This window comes from Lepidochelys kempii, chromosome 8, assembly GCF_965140265.1.
Source record: "Lepidochelys kempii isolate rLepKem1 chromosome 8, rLepKem1.hap2, whole genome shotgun sequence".
In the NCBI taxonomy this organism is placed as follows: domain Eukaryota; kingdom Metazoa; phylum Chordata; order Testudines; family Cheloniidae; genus Lepidochelys; species Lepidochelys kempii.
In genome coordinates this window covers 46,426,227-46,439,056 of record NC_133263.1, presented here as the reverse complement: position 1 = coordinate 46,439,056, position 12,830 = coordinate 46,426,227, and the positions used below count along the sequence as shown (strand labels likewise).

At 43.1% G+C, this 12,830-nt stretch overlaps 1 protein-coding gene across 15 annotated transcripts in view; it reads left to right on the top strand.

Annotated features, from left to right (window-relative positions):
• The window catches only part of PRRC2C (proline rich coiled-coil 2C), a 115,217-nt gene that overhangs the window by 26,373 nt on the left and 76,014 nt on the right, over positions 1 to 12,830 (top strand). For all 15 annotated transcript variants that reach the window (XM_073356343.1, XM_073356348.1, XM_073356347.1 and 12 more), the window contains exons 6-14: positions 2,096 to 2,337; positions 3,051 to 3,130; positions 4,964 to 5,094; positions 5,182 to 5,272; positions 5,585 to 5,732; positions 6,917 to 6,997; positions 8,702 to 9,377; positions 11,344 to 11,516; positions 12,292 to 12,535. In XM_073356343.1, coding sequence (XP_073212444.1) covers positions 2,096 to 2,337; positions 3,051 to 3,130; positions 4,964 to 5,094; positions 5,182 to 5,272; positions 5,585 to 5,732; positions 6,917 to 6,997; positions 8,702 to 9,377; positions 11,344 to 11,516; positions 12,292 to 12,535 — 1,866 coding nt within the window. The remainder of the gene's footprint in view (positions 1 to 2,095; positions 2,338 to 3,050; positions 3,131 to 4,963; positions 5,095 to 5,181; positions 5,273 to 5,584; positions 5,733 to 6,916; positions 6,998 to 8,701; positions 9,378 to 11,343; positions 11,517 to 12,291; positions 12,536 to 12,830) is intronic.

Sequence of the window (12,830 nt, the reverse complement as noted above, 5' to 3'; positions counted from 1 at the left end):
TGTCATGACAAATAAAAATACTTTGCTAATATTATTCACCATGTGAGCAGTTATAGGGTTGCCAAAGGGTGACTGGTTACATAATTACAAATGGGAGGAAGTGTGGTCTGCAGAACTGTGAATGGGAGGAGAGTTGGTCTGCAAGATGGTCTCTGTCAAGATATGGTCCATACTTCGAAAGTTTAAGACAGTCTGACTAAGACTTTAATAAGCTGGACCTTTCTCCGCTGCAGAGGTCTAGATGTGGCCAGAACAAATGAAGGCCACACAGCACCTACAGGAGGTTGCTTTTACACACTACTTCTGAGATGAGTGAGCTCTGGGGTCTGGGAGTTGGGAACCACACTTTTGATTCCAGCAGTACTGTTCCTTACAGGAAAACAAAGTGACTTTTTTTTCTTCACCTAAAATTCATCATCCAATCAAATGATCATGTGAAGTATTTTCTGTATTGTAGCTGCCACCTGTGCAGATGACGGTGCCTTGTCTAGACTACAGTCTTAAGCTGACGTGTGTTAGGTGGACTTACAGTAATTACTGCGGTGGCTGATGTCCGCACTACCCTCCTCCTGTCAGTGGTGCACATCTTCACCAGAGCGCTTCCACTGATTGAAAGGCCGGGGGGAGGAGGGGGTTTGGTTTGAGAGCCAGGGCCAGTTTTCCCTCCCACCCAGGCTTCTCACCTCTGGTGGGGAGATCCACGCCTGGAGTCCGGTCAACAGCGGTACTCCCAACAGGGAGCCTCAGTGCATCTGGACTGCAAGCGGGGAGCCAGAAGCCTTAATGCAGCTGAACTCCCAGTGGGAAGTTGGGAACCCCAGGGGGCAGTAGGGCCCCTAATGGGGAGCCCAGGCGGCAGGCCAGTTTGGAGCAGAGACCCTTCAGCAGCCTGGCTGGGGAGCTAGGCTTTGTCAATTTCATAGCTTCAGTAGTGCCATGAAATTGACAAGACAGCCAACAGCTGGTGTAAGGAATGCAGTGTCTACACAGACAATGCATCATCCTAACTACACCAACATAAGCCCTGTGCCTCTCATGGAGGTGGAGCTATTATGTTGATGTAGTAGGGTACTTACATCGGCGGGACACGGCTGTAATGTGTACACTGACCTAATTAGACTGACATAAGGCAGATTAGGTCAATGTAAATGTAGGGTAAACCAGGCCTGAGGCAGGTAGTAGTCGTTCCAGAAGAAGGGATTTTGACATCCAAGGCTCCTTTAAACCTTTCTCCCCCTTCCCTTAGCATTCACTTCTCCATTTTTTCCTGCCTGTCATCTGTAAACCAGCCACTGGGTACCTCTGACTGAAGCAGTATATTTGATCAGAATCTAAGCTGGTTTTCGGGTGAAGAATAAACCAGCAAGGAGTGGGAGAAAGTAGGAAAATTTGCCTTGCCTGTCTTATGTTTCAGTCTCAGTTTCTTCTGCATAGTTGTTTTGATTTTTTTGCTAGATCTCCATGTTTCTTTAAGCATAGCTAGAGCTTCCTGTCCACCCCTTTGTATCATAGATGGTGGAATCTGTCTCGGAGCTTCTAGATACTTTGATTCTGCCTGGAAAACTGAAGAAACTCTACGTACAGGGTTCTGCATTCCATGGTTTTTGAGCTGTGCCACTCAAAAGTGGATTACTCCATGGCTTTGCATTCTAAGCAGTCCAAACTTCCACTTGACACTGTCTCTCTTCAGGGACCTTTTAGACCTCAAGTTGCTACAGCAATCTACTTAACCTACCCACTGAGATCTTGGGGAAAATAATTTTATATCAATACCGCACAGATACCCCTCCTAAGTCATCCCATAAGCTGTGGAGCATAGAGCAGGCTAGCCAGTTTAAATTTCATTGTTGGAAGCTCTCAGTTAGAGAAGAGAAATCTGGAGATGGGCTGAGGAGGAATGGGAGTCAGCAATCCCTTTATCTGCAGTGGCTGCCACCTGCCTGAATGACAGACTACAAAGCATGTTCATCATTTGCACTGGTGTTGCTACATCAGAGAAAACGATTAGATAAGAAGTGTCATTTACTTTGTTACAAATCAGAAACTTATTTAAAGCTAGGCTTGTCTTTCTCCCTGACTGGTTCCTTCCATGCAGATGTTGCTAGTTGGAGAGAAGGTGGAGTTAAGAATCTCAACACCCCAAATTCTCCAACTGATCAAGAAGTTAAGCCTCTTGGCCAAGAAGATGGTAGTGCAGTAGGACCAGTAGAACAAAATGATGTCCCCAAGGCAGCAGAGAAAAGGGATATGCGGGTAGCACAGCCACCTCAGCCCAAGCTGAATGGTCAGCAACAACCTGCTGTCTCTTCCCAGTACAAAGCAATGATGCCACCCTATGTAAGTAACTGCTGTATCTTATATAAATATCAGTGTGAGCAGTTGAATCAATAAAATATTAGCATTAGATAGCTAAGCTGAAACATCTTACTCCTTCTCTGGGGCACTTATTGGCTTGGTTTCTAAACAGTGCAAAAATCAAGAAAAAATGTTAACTTTTTGTTCTTCTTTGTACAGAGGTGTTTGGAACTCTGTGGATTTTTCTTCTTCTCTTCCCATTAAGGTGGTTTATAGGTGCTATTCCTAGGGGAAAGCTTGCACACTGCCTTTTGCAAGAGCAAGTTCTGTTGCCATATTAAAGCCAGCCCCACCCTTATTGCAGGAGGTTACTTGGTTTGTAATTCAGTCTCATACTGCCTGATCTTCCTATTATACCACATCTTTCCTGTGGAAAGAGAATCTGGTGTGCAGCCTTAGCTGATATCCACTGACAAGCATTAATGTATACGGAGCCCTGTCATGACTCCATCTGTCTTCAGTTTCAACATTGTCATGAAGGGCAACTACCTACCTTTAAGTGAGGGAATTGTAATTTGTGAGCTCAGCCCACTATTTAAGGTAAACAGTCTCCTTGGATTGTAAGACAGAATTTCTCTGCCTTTCATAAGGGCTGCTGTAGTAGTGGCATTGGCAGTTCTAATGAAGCTATATTTTTAAATCAATTTTTCCTGTATCTAAAAGCCAGTCTGGTAATTTTTGGCTTCCTTTCCTAGATGTTTAATCAATATCCTAGAATGGCATATCCTGCAATGCAGGGTCCCAGCAGGTTCCCTACTTCATCTGAGGCTAGCAGGTAATAACTTTCATAAATACTAGAATTGCATGAGTAGTGACCAAATATATGTCACTAAGTAAAACCATGGTGCGCCCACACCTTGAATACTGTGTCCAGTTCCGGTCATTCCATCTCAAAAGGATATAATGGATCTGAAAAGATTCAGAGCGGAGCGTTGAAGATTATCTTTTTGTCTTTAGAATGGCTTCTATATGAGGAGAAACTAAAAAGATTGTTTGGCTAAGAAAAGAGACAATTGGGGGGAGATATATGAGAGATCTATAAAATCATGAATGGCGTGGAAAAAGTGAACAGAGAAGTATTGTTTTCCCTTTCCCACAATATATGTTAGCCAAGATGGTCAGGGATGCAACCCTAAAGCACTGATTGCCAGAAGCGGGGAGGGGGAAGCTAGGATCAATCCTTCCAACTGACCTATTCCGTATACTCCCCCTGAATCTCTGGTACTGGCCATTGTTGGACACTATATACTGGGCTAGATGGACCATTGATCTGACCCAGTAGGGCAGCTCTTTATTTTGTGTGATAAAAGCAGGGCTACATATACAATCTAGCACAGGTGGGCAAACTGCAGCCTGCAGGCCACATCCGGCCCACCAGCCGTTTTCATCTGGCCCTCGAGCTCCTGCTGGGGAGCGGAGTCTGGGGCTTGCCCTGCTCCAGCCGGAGTGCAGGGTTGGGGGCCGCTCCATGCAGCTCCTAGAAGCAGCGGCATGGCCTTCTCTGGCTCCTATATGTAAGGGCAGCCAGGGGGCTCTGCTCGTTGTCCCTGCCCCAAGTGCCACACCTGCAGCTCCCATTGGCCGGGAACCAATGGGAGCTGCAGGGGTGGTCCCTGTGCACGGGGCAGTGTGCAGAACTACCTGACCATGCCTCCCCGTAAGAGCTGGAGAAGAGACATGCTGGTGCTCCCCGGAGCTGCTTGAGGTAAGCGCCGCCTGGAGCCTGCACCCCTGAACCTCCCGCCATGCCCCAACCCCCTACCCCAGCCCTGATCTCTCTCCTGCCCTCCAAACCCCTCAATCCCAGCCTTGAACAGCCTCCTGCACCCCAAATCCCTCATCCCCAGCCCCACCCCAGAGCCTGCACCCCCAGCTGGAGCATGCACCCCTTCCTTTACCCCTGCCCCAGCCCTGATCCCCCTCCTGCCCTCTGAACCCCTTCGTTCCAGCCCAGAGCACCCTCCTACACCCTGAACTCTTCACTTCCAGCCCCACCCCGGAGCCTGCACCCCCAAACAGAGCCTTCACCCCTTCCGCAACTCAACCCCAATTTTGTGAGCATTCATGGCCTGCCATATAATTTCTATTCTCAGATGTTTGCCCACCCCTGATCTAGCATATATAAATTATCTAATATAAACTTCATTCTCCCCTTCTAAGAGATTAGATTGAAACGGTCACTCAGCAATTTTTTAGAGAGCCCTTTTTCAGTATTTATAAACACCAGAACAGTATTTACTGACCATGTAATGGTAAAGAAGGGAGACTTGGACCCTTTTGCTCATTTTCCCCATTATAAAACTACTTGATTCAGAAATATTCCTCCTTCCCTTTTCTTTAGACATTCACAAATAATAAAAATGATTGTTTAATTGGTAATGATACATAAATTAATACAGAATGTGCTAAATATGACTAAGTAGTATAAACTGTGCCTCTGCTAATAAGGGGAAAGCAGTAATATATACTTAAAATAGCCTATTGCTTTAGTCTTCAACTACAAATTAATCTTTTATATAGTGATTTTTAAAGATCTTAGTTGCTATCTTGGGGATAGCAGATATTGCTTTAAAAACTGATTTTTATTTACGTTCTTCCTTTGTTCTAGAGGCCCACGGGGAAGAGGGCCCTCTTGGTGCTCAGAACCTGTTGAGCGTCCGTCTATCCTTAGTGCTAGTGAACTCAAGGAACTTGATAAATTTGATAATCTGGATGCTGAGGCTGATGAAGGCTGGGCTGGTGAGAACATTGAACCTATGAAGACTCTTGCTCTTTCCATGCTGAACACTTTAAATATATTAATCTGAATTTTTGCTCATATTATAGGTGCCCAGAGTGAGGTAGATTACACCGAGCAGTTGAACTTCAGCGATGATGATGAGCAAGGAAGTAATCAGAAAGATAAAAGGGAAAGCAGGTAATTTGATGTTGCAAGCCTTGTGAGCTGCCACTCTAGTGTAGGTGAAAAAATTCTTTGGGAAGGTTCAGTGGACCATCAGTGCTGACAACTTAGTTTCTCAAATGATGAATTGATTGTCTTGGGTTACATTAATGCCAGGAGACCCCAAACAGTATTGAGGCACCATTGTGTGAGGTGCTATATGTACATGTAGTAAAAGAACAGTCCTTGCCCTATAGAGCTTGCAGTCTAAAAAGCTGTGGGAGAAAGGGAGTATTACTGAGTGTACTCAAAACAGACCCTCAGTTTCATTTCTTTCTTTATATGCAGTGATGAACAAATGCCTTCAAAAGACTCTGAGAGCCCTGACAGACAGAAAGAAGCAGAAGAACAGTATAACAGTAAATCCTCTACCCAGGCTCCTCCACAGTCATCAGTAGCCAGAGGTCCCTATGGCAAAAGCACTCAATTTGACCAGGTTTGTTTTTGTTTTATTTTCTCTTCCCTTTACCTCCGAGGGTGTCCCCTGTGCCTTGAGAATCCTTTCTGTGGATTCTTCCCTATTCTTCCTCCCTAGACACTTTGAAAGTCTCAAGTGATTGGTAAAAGCATATGTTTTAATAGCAAAGTTACCACAGGGTGCTATGAAGTCACTTTTACTTATTGTAACTACTCAGTGGCAGCCACTGTGATATCATGGCATCTCTCCTACCTGAGTAAGTCTGCTTTGCGTACTCCAAAAATTGTCAACTGTAACTAAAACAGCAAGTGCAGTCTGTCTCTCACTTCCTTTTTCCAATACTTCAGGAGCAAGTTTTGTTTTTCCCTGAATAGCCAATTCAAGCTCCTTTGATGCATATCAAAAACTTTGTTTTAGTTCTTCTCACTGCACTCTATTTCTCAAGATTTTTTAAACTTTCCTTGAGCCTGTTACAGCTTGCTGCTAGATTGGGCCAGTGGGAGAAAAGAACTTTTACTTGGCTTGCTTCTAAATAGAGCCCTCTCAGACAACCTGTCGTGGGCACACACACATTCTGTAGAAACCCTGAAGTGTTGAGTTGTTTTTTTTTAACTGACCCCATAGCACAGAGAGATCTGCATGTGCATAATGTAAGTTCTGCCCAGGTCCCAACTGGAGATGTACTCTTAAGTCTTGTTTTTCAGGGAAGTAAGTTATGGCTTTGTCTGATAATTTCACTGAAAAAGTAATTTTTCCCCTCCTTTCACCAGTTACAGTGAAGACAAGGAGGCGTGAAATGTGCATCAAATGAGCCTGACTTAATCCAAGTTTTACTTAATATATTTAATTTTAAAAAGGTGGTGGGGGAGGGGGGGTGCACTTAAGTGACAATTCCTGAAAGATTTTATCTGAATTATAAAAAACATATGAGATTTTTTTCACTGTTAAATCCAAATTTTGCTCCTTGGATATATGACTGTTACTTAGCCCTTGTGAAAACTACTTTGTTACTTAGCCCATAAAAGTGAAAACTACTTTGTTGCCCTTCTATATTTGTATCTAAACTTCTTCACAGAACGCATGTGGTCCACGCTGACATGGTTAAATGCAGCCTGAAACCAGTCTCTATTTAGAGGATCTGCAAGGTTGACCATACATTCCATCAAGCTAGTCACTCCAACACTGTTTTCTTTGTTCAATAGGAGCGGGGTCCGACACTAACACAGTCATCTGTACATGAGAGGGGCGGCTCTGCACTTCATCCAAAATCTATTCCTCAACAGGTATGAGAACACAGAAGATCTGATTTACATTGGAGAATCTTGATTCCCAGTGTCAAGTGCCTAACTGTATCAGAGAGAATTTGAGGGGGAGAATTAACAGACTGTATGCTCCACACCTGTAAGGGAAAAAGATGATGATGGGCATTTTGTATGATGATTAACAAGAATGATGCAGAATTTATTATTTCTATTAGAGTAGCTTCTAGGTGCCAATAATTGAAAATTGTTGCAGGACACTCTACAAAGTTAAAGTAATAAGCAGTCCCTGCCCCAAAGATCTTAGTTTAAATAGGCAAGACAAAAGCTCAGGAAAAGGGATATAACACAAAAATAGAGTGAACAGAGTGGTGGCTTGCAAATGTTGTATGTTTCATGATTGTTAGTTTTTACACATGGGTGAGGAGAGATTAATTCAGTGAGTGAAGCTTTATGTGGAGACTAGCTCAATGGAATACCAAGGGAAAGGAGAGGAGACTAAAAATAGGAGTAGAGTGCAGCTGAGGTGATGATATTGAGAAGAAAAAAAAGACATGAAGGGATTAGAGCAAACGGTCAACACAGGGAAAAGAATGTCCAGTATGTAAACTAGAATGCAGTCTGGCAGCATCAGTGTCTAAGAATCCCTGCTGAGGTTGCTTCAGTGTCTGCTCCTGCTGGCTTAAATTTCTCTGGCTTCTGCCTAGAATTTTTTTCCCCTGTGGTGCTTTGTGGATTTTACGTACTCCCAAAGGGGATTTCAGGGACAGCCTTTTGCACAGTTTTACATCTGGCCCTGGCCGGGCCTGATCTTTATCTCCGTTTCTTTCCATTCATATGTATACACCTTCATTTATTTTCAGCTGAAATAAATTCACTGGTAATCCCCAGCAAGTTTAGCAATACAGTGCTTGTTAGATTACCTGAAATCCAGTTTTCAACAACCCCATTGTGGTTTACACGCCCACATTTTTTGTTTAAAATAAATGGCCACGAGACAAAATTTGTGAGAGCGGGTATCAAAATAAATTAAATGTACCATCTGAAACTTTTAAGGCAATAATTCTCAACTCTTCTCTAATCATGGGTCCCAGAATCTAATAACTCCTGAGGTTCTTGAGACAATTTCTGACAGTGGTAAAATTCCTTTTTTCCTGTCTTTTTCATCCACACCCTCTGTGCCCAGCTGCTAGAAGTTGTGGGAGCGCTCCAGGTCTCCCATTCTTGCTGCAGGAGTGAATGGGGATTCAGGGATTCTCAAACATTACTTCCTGCTCTTCCTGATTTCACAAGTAGCAGTCACAGCTCCCGGGGGGGGGGATTGCAAGATTATTACATGGGAGGTCGTGAGCTATCAGCCTCCACCCTAAGCCCCACTTTGTCTCCAGCATTTATAATAATGTTAAATATATTAAAGGTGTATTTAATTTATACGGAGGGTCACATTCAGAGATTTGCTATGTGAAAGGGGTCACTAGTACAAAAGTTTGAGAACCACTGCCCTAAAAGCAGAAAAAACAAGCGCACCAGTCAATAGACCTGAATTACAGCAGGAAATTAGGACCAGCCTTATGCCTCACAAACCTGCTAGCAACTCACAGGTTGGGCTCTTCTGTTTTGAAGGTGCCAGCCGAATACAGATTACTGCATATTGTTATATATAGCCAGGTGATTTGAATACTAAAGGTTTGTTTGATATGTACTGCATTACTTATATTAATGTTACAGCACCCACCTCCAGATCGCCAGGCAGGACCTGGAAGACAGGGCCCTTTACCCCCTAAACTGGTACCAGATGAAGATGAAATTTGGAAGCAGAGACGAAGACAGCAAGCAGAAATTTCAGCGGCAGTGGAGCGAGCGCGTAAGCGGCGAGAGGAGGAGGAGCGAAGAATGGAAGAACAAAGAAAAGCAGCTTGTGCTGAGAAGCTAAAACGGTTAAACGAGAAATTTGGCTGTGTGACCAAACCATCCCGGGAAGACCCTCTGAAGGAGAGGGAGAGGGAACGAGAGAAGGAGAGGGAGAGGGAACGAGAGAAGGAGAGGGAGAGGGAACGAGAGAAGGAGAAGGAGAGGGAACGAGAGAAGGAACGAGAGAGGGAGAAGGAACGAGAGAGGGAGAGGGAACGGGAGAAGGAGAGGGAACGCGAGAAAGAGAAGGAGAGGGAACGCGAGAAAGAGAAGGAGAGGGAACGGGAGAAAGAGAAGGAGAGGGAAGAGCGAGAGAAGGAGGAGAAAGCAAAGGAACAGGAGAAGGAGAGGGAAGAGCGAGAGAAGGAGGAGAAAGAAAAAACAGAAGAGAAACCAGAGCCTGAGAAGCCTGAGCCTCAAGAACCAGTGCTAGCACCTGTAATAGTAGAAAAACAAGAAGAAAGTGAAAACTGCAGTAATAAGGAAGAGAAAGGTTTGTATGAATTGTTACAGGCTGTCCTTTTTTAAAAATAAGGAACCCCTGGGATTAATACAATTTAGGGTTTTAATTTATACCGTTATCTTAGATCACATACAGCACACATTGCCATGGGCACATTGCAATCCCAATTCATTATTTGATTCAGGACCCAGACCTGTTAGAATGCTGTATTTCATCAGGAAAAAATTGTGAAACCCACACGTTGCAATTTTTGCTGCATTCTGCAAAATCTAAGCTTTCTTCTTACTAAAGAGAGGGGAAAAAAGCAATCAGCCTTGCCAAGATACAGGCAGCATAGTATAAGTAAACAGATGTTTTGATGATGTTGGTACAGTACAGACCCGTTTACGCACGAATCCGCTTAATGCGCAGTAGCGCCATGCCTCCCAGTGCTACCTATTTAACACGCAAGACTCGTTAACACACGGTACAGGAACTTTCTATGTAGCACTACAGATTTGCTCACTAATTCACTGACACAGAAATCAACAGAAAGTGCAGAGCAGAAACGTGTTGTACATCTTCACCGATATTGGTAAAGACATATCACGCACGCTTAGTCATTGTCACACTAGAGAGATACGTAATATATATACTACATTAGAAAATTTTAACCATAGGCTTAATATAATGGCAGAGGGAAAGCATCAGCGTTCCTACACTGTAGAAGAATAGCTAGCTGCAATAGATCGAGTAAATAGTGGAGGAACCCAGGCCAAAGTTTCAAAAGATATTGGGATTGCCGAATCTACTCTCAGAGGATGGCTAAAAAATGAATCTAAAGTGAACGACTTTATACAAAATCTCGGTTCTGCCGTGAGGCTTAAGCGAAAATGTGTGCGCTATTCAGCAAACCGCACAATAGACAAAGTTATGCACACGTGGTTTGCTCAGGAAAGTCTGAAAGGAATGCCGCTAAGTGGGCCAATTCTTTCAAGCCCAAGCGACAAAATTTGGAAATTTAACCGGGGATGAATCATTCCAAGGAGCAAAATGTGGAGCAAAATGTGGAAAATATCGAAATTGTTCATCTGCGGCGAATGATGCATAAGAGAGAGGGAAAATGCGAGCCAGAAAGAGCAGAAAATAACAGCGTTTTTTTCTTCTAAGTGAATCATAGATACTTATTTCAGCATGGCCCTCTTAACCTGTGGTCCATTAACATGTGGTCGTGATGGCTTGACTCCCGACATCTGTGTGTAAACGGGTCTGTACTGTGTTCTGTTAATCCAGCCTTGCAGAACAGTAACCCCTCTCCTCCCCCTTCGCCCCCTGCCCCCCCAAATCCTCTACAAGGGAACATTTAAACTTCATCCATTACTTGTAGTAAATTGTGAGTTTAAGCACCTAATTCTATTCTTTGTCTTAATCCTCCCACACCCTCAGGTGCTGAGAGCATCCACTAGTTTCCACCATTTATTAGGTGCTGAAGACCAAAATTGGGACTGTTTACATACCAGTTCTTACTAAGCACAGGCAAATTTCTTTTTTTCAGAAGTGCAAAATTATTGTAAATCAGCCTATAGGTTGCACAATCAAAATAAGTCAGGCAATTCAGAACTTGAGTTGTACATCAGCATAAACTTGGCTGCATAGCAATCCTATATATATTCATTTTACAACATAAACAGCAATGTGGTTAGCCACACAGTTTACTTAAGTAAACAGTAGAATATACTCCATATGTGAGATGAATTAGTAGCTGTTGATCTATGGTCTCCAGCAACTAATTTTCATTTCAGCCCGTAACCTTTTTGTTTTTCCATTAATAGAATTAGCCTAGCAGAGCACTAAAATAATAAATTGATAAGTATCCAGGGTGCTTTCGTTTTAGAAAGCCATGTCTTTTTAAAGTTAGGATACACTGACTATCTGATAGATTCATGTGAAAGTGAAGACTAGCTTATGACCTATAATACATGTGGTAGGTGCGAACTAATTTTCAATATTTTTATAGCAGAGGGACAGCCAATTTTTACCAGACAAGACAGTGGTCGGAATGAAAAAGAGAGTTCCCAGGTGGCTCATGAAAGTGAACCAGATTCAGGGTCTCAGCCTCGACCTGCTGTTTCCTCAGGCTACTCTAAACAGTTTCAGAAGTCGCTGCCACCAAGATTTCAGAGGCAACAGGTAAGCAACCAATCTGTTGGCATCAGAGGATGAGGGGCTTATTTACTTCTGAGTAATGGAATACAGGTCTGATTTTGGAACTCCTAATTCTCACACTGGAGATGAAACTCATTACTGGGTGATATCTTTTATAAAGATACTAGAATGTTTTCAGTCGTGTATTTGTTGTCTGCAGTACTGGCAGGGATACTTCTAGAGAGGCAATTTGCCTTTTTCTGTGATGGCAAGGTGTCCAATTGAGCCAAAAATAAAAGCGTTGTTAAAATGTAGCAGGATTTTTTACACCGGTTTCTGTGTGTAGACCACTGATCTGTATTTGCAGAATGTTGAGGTTGTAGAATGTGATGTTAATCAGTATTTCCTAAAGGATTCATACATGTTGATACCTTTTGAGTATTAAATCTATAAAATAACCTGACTGAAAGTTACTCTGCAAAATGTACGTTTTACAGTACAGATTGCCCTGCCCTGCTTCTCAGTGAAAGCCATGCAGCCTTTGTAGCTAATTTTGGGGGCGGGTGGGGGTTCAGTTTCATTTGTTCTATTTCCTGTTTTCCCCCCTTAATCTTTTTACGCCAGTTTATCCCCATGCATTTGACACATTCTGGATTATTGTGCCTTGTTCTTAAGGTAACTAATTCTAATTAGTTAGTTCTAATTCTAATCCTTTTATGGAGATAACTGGCTCTTATCGCTAGTTTATTTGAATGGCATGCAAGTCACTTAATATTATGAATGAGCCTTCTTTTAATGTTGCATATCTGTAACGTTGTAGGAACAGATGAAACAGCAACAGTGGCAGCAGCAGCAAGGGGTGCTTCCACAGTCTGCTCCATCACAACCTTCCAGTGGTCCTGTCCCTCCTCCCCAGCATAGACCCCTTTACCAGCCCATGCAACCACATCCTCAGCATTTAGCTTCTATGGGCTTTGATCCACGGTGGCTTATGATGCAGCCTTACATGGACCCACGAATGATGTCAGGAAGGCCTACTATGGATATGCCTCCTATGCATCCAGGTAAAACCCAGCCTGCATTCCCAGTGAACATTCTCGCAGTATTTTTGATCAGTAAAAGATTCTTTCCCTAAGCCACTGTTTGTCCACTGACTGGAAACATCAAGCTAGTACATAAGTACTAAATTCTCTTTATGTGTAAATATCAGATAAGGCAATCTCATTTAGAAAAATGGTACACTATACTTATATCTTACTGCATTCCCATACATGATTATAAAATGAAACCACAGTTTGGTACTGTATTACAGTGAAGTGGTAGTGACTGGTTATGTTTGTGTTAAAAGCTTCGCTATAA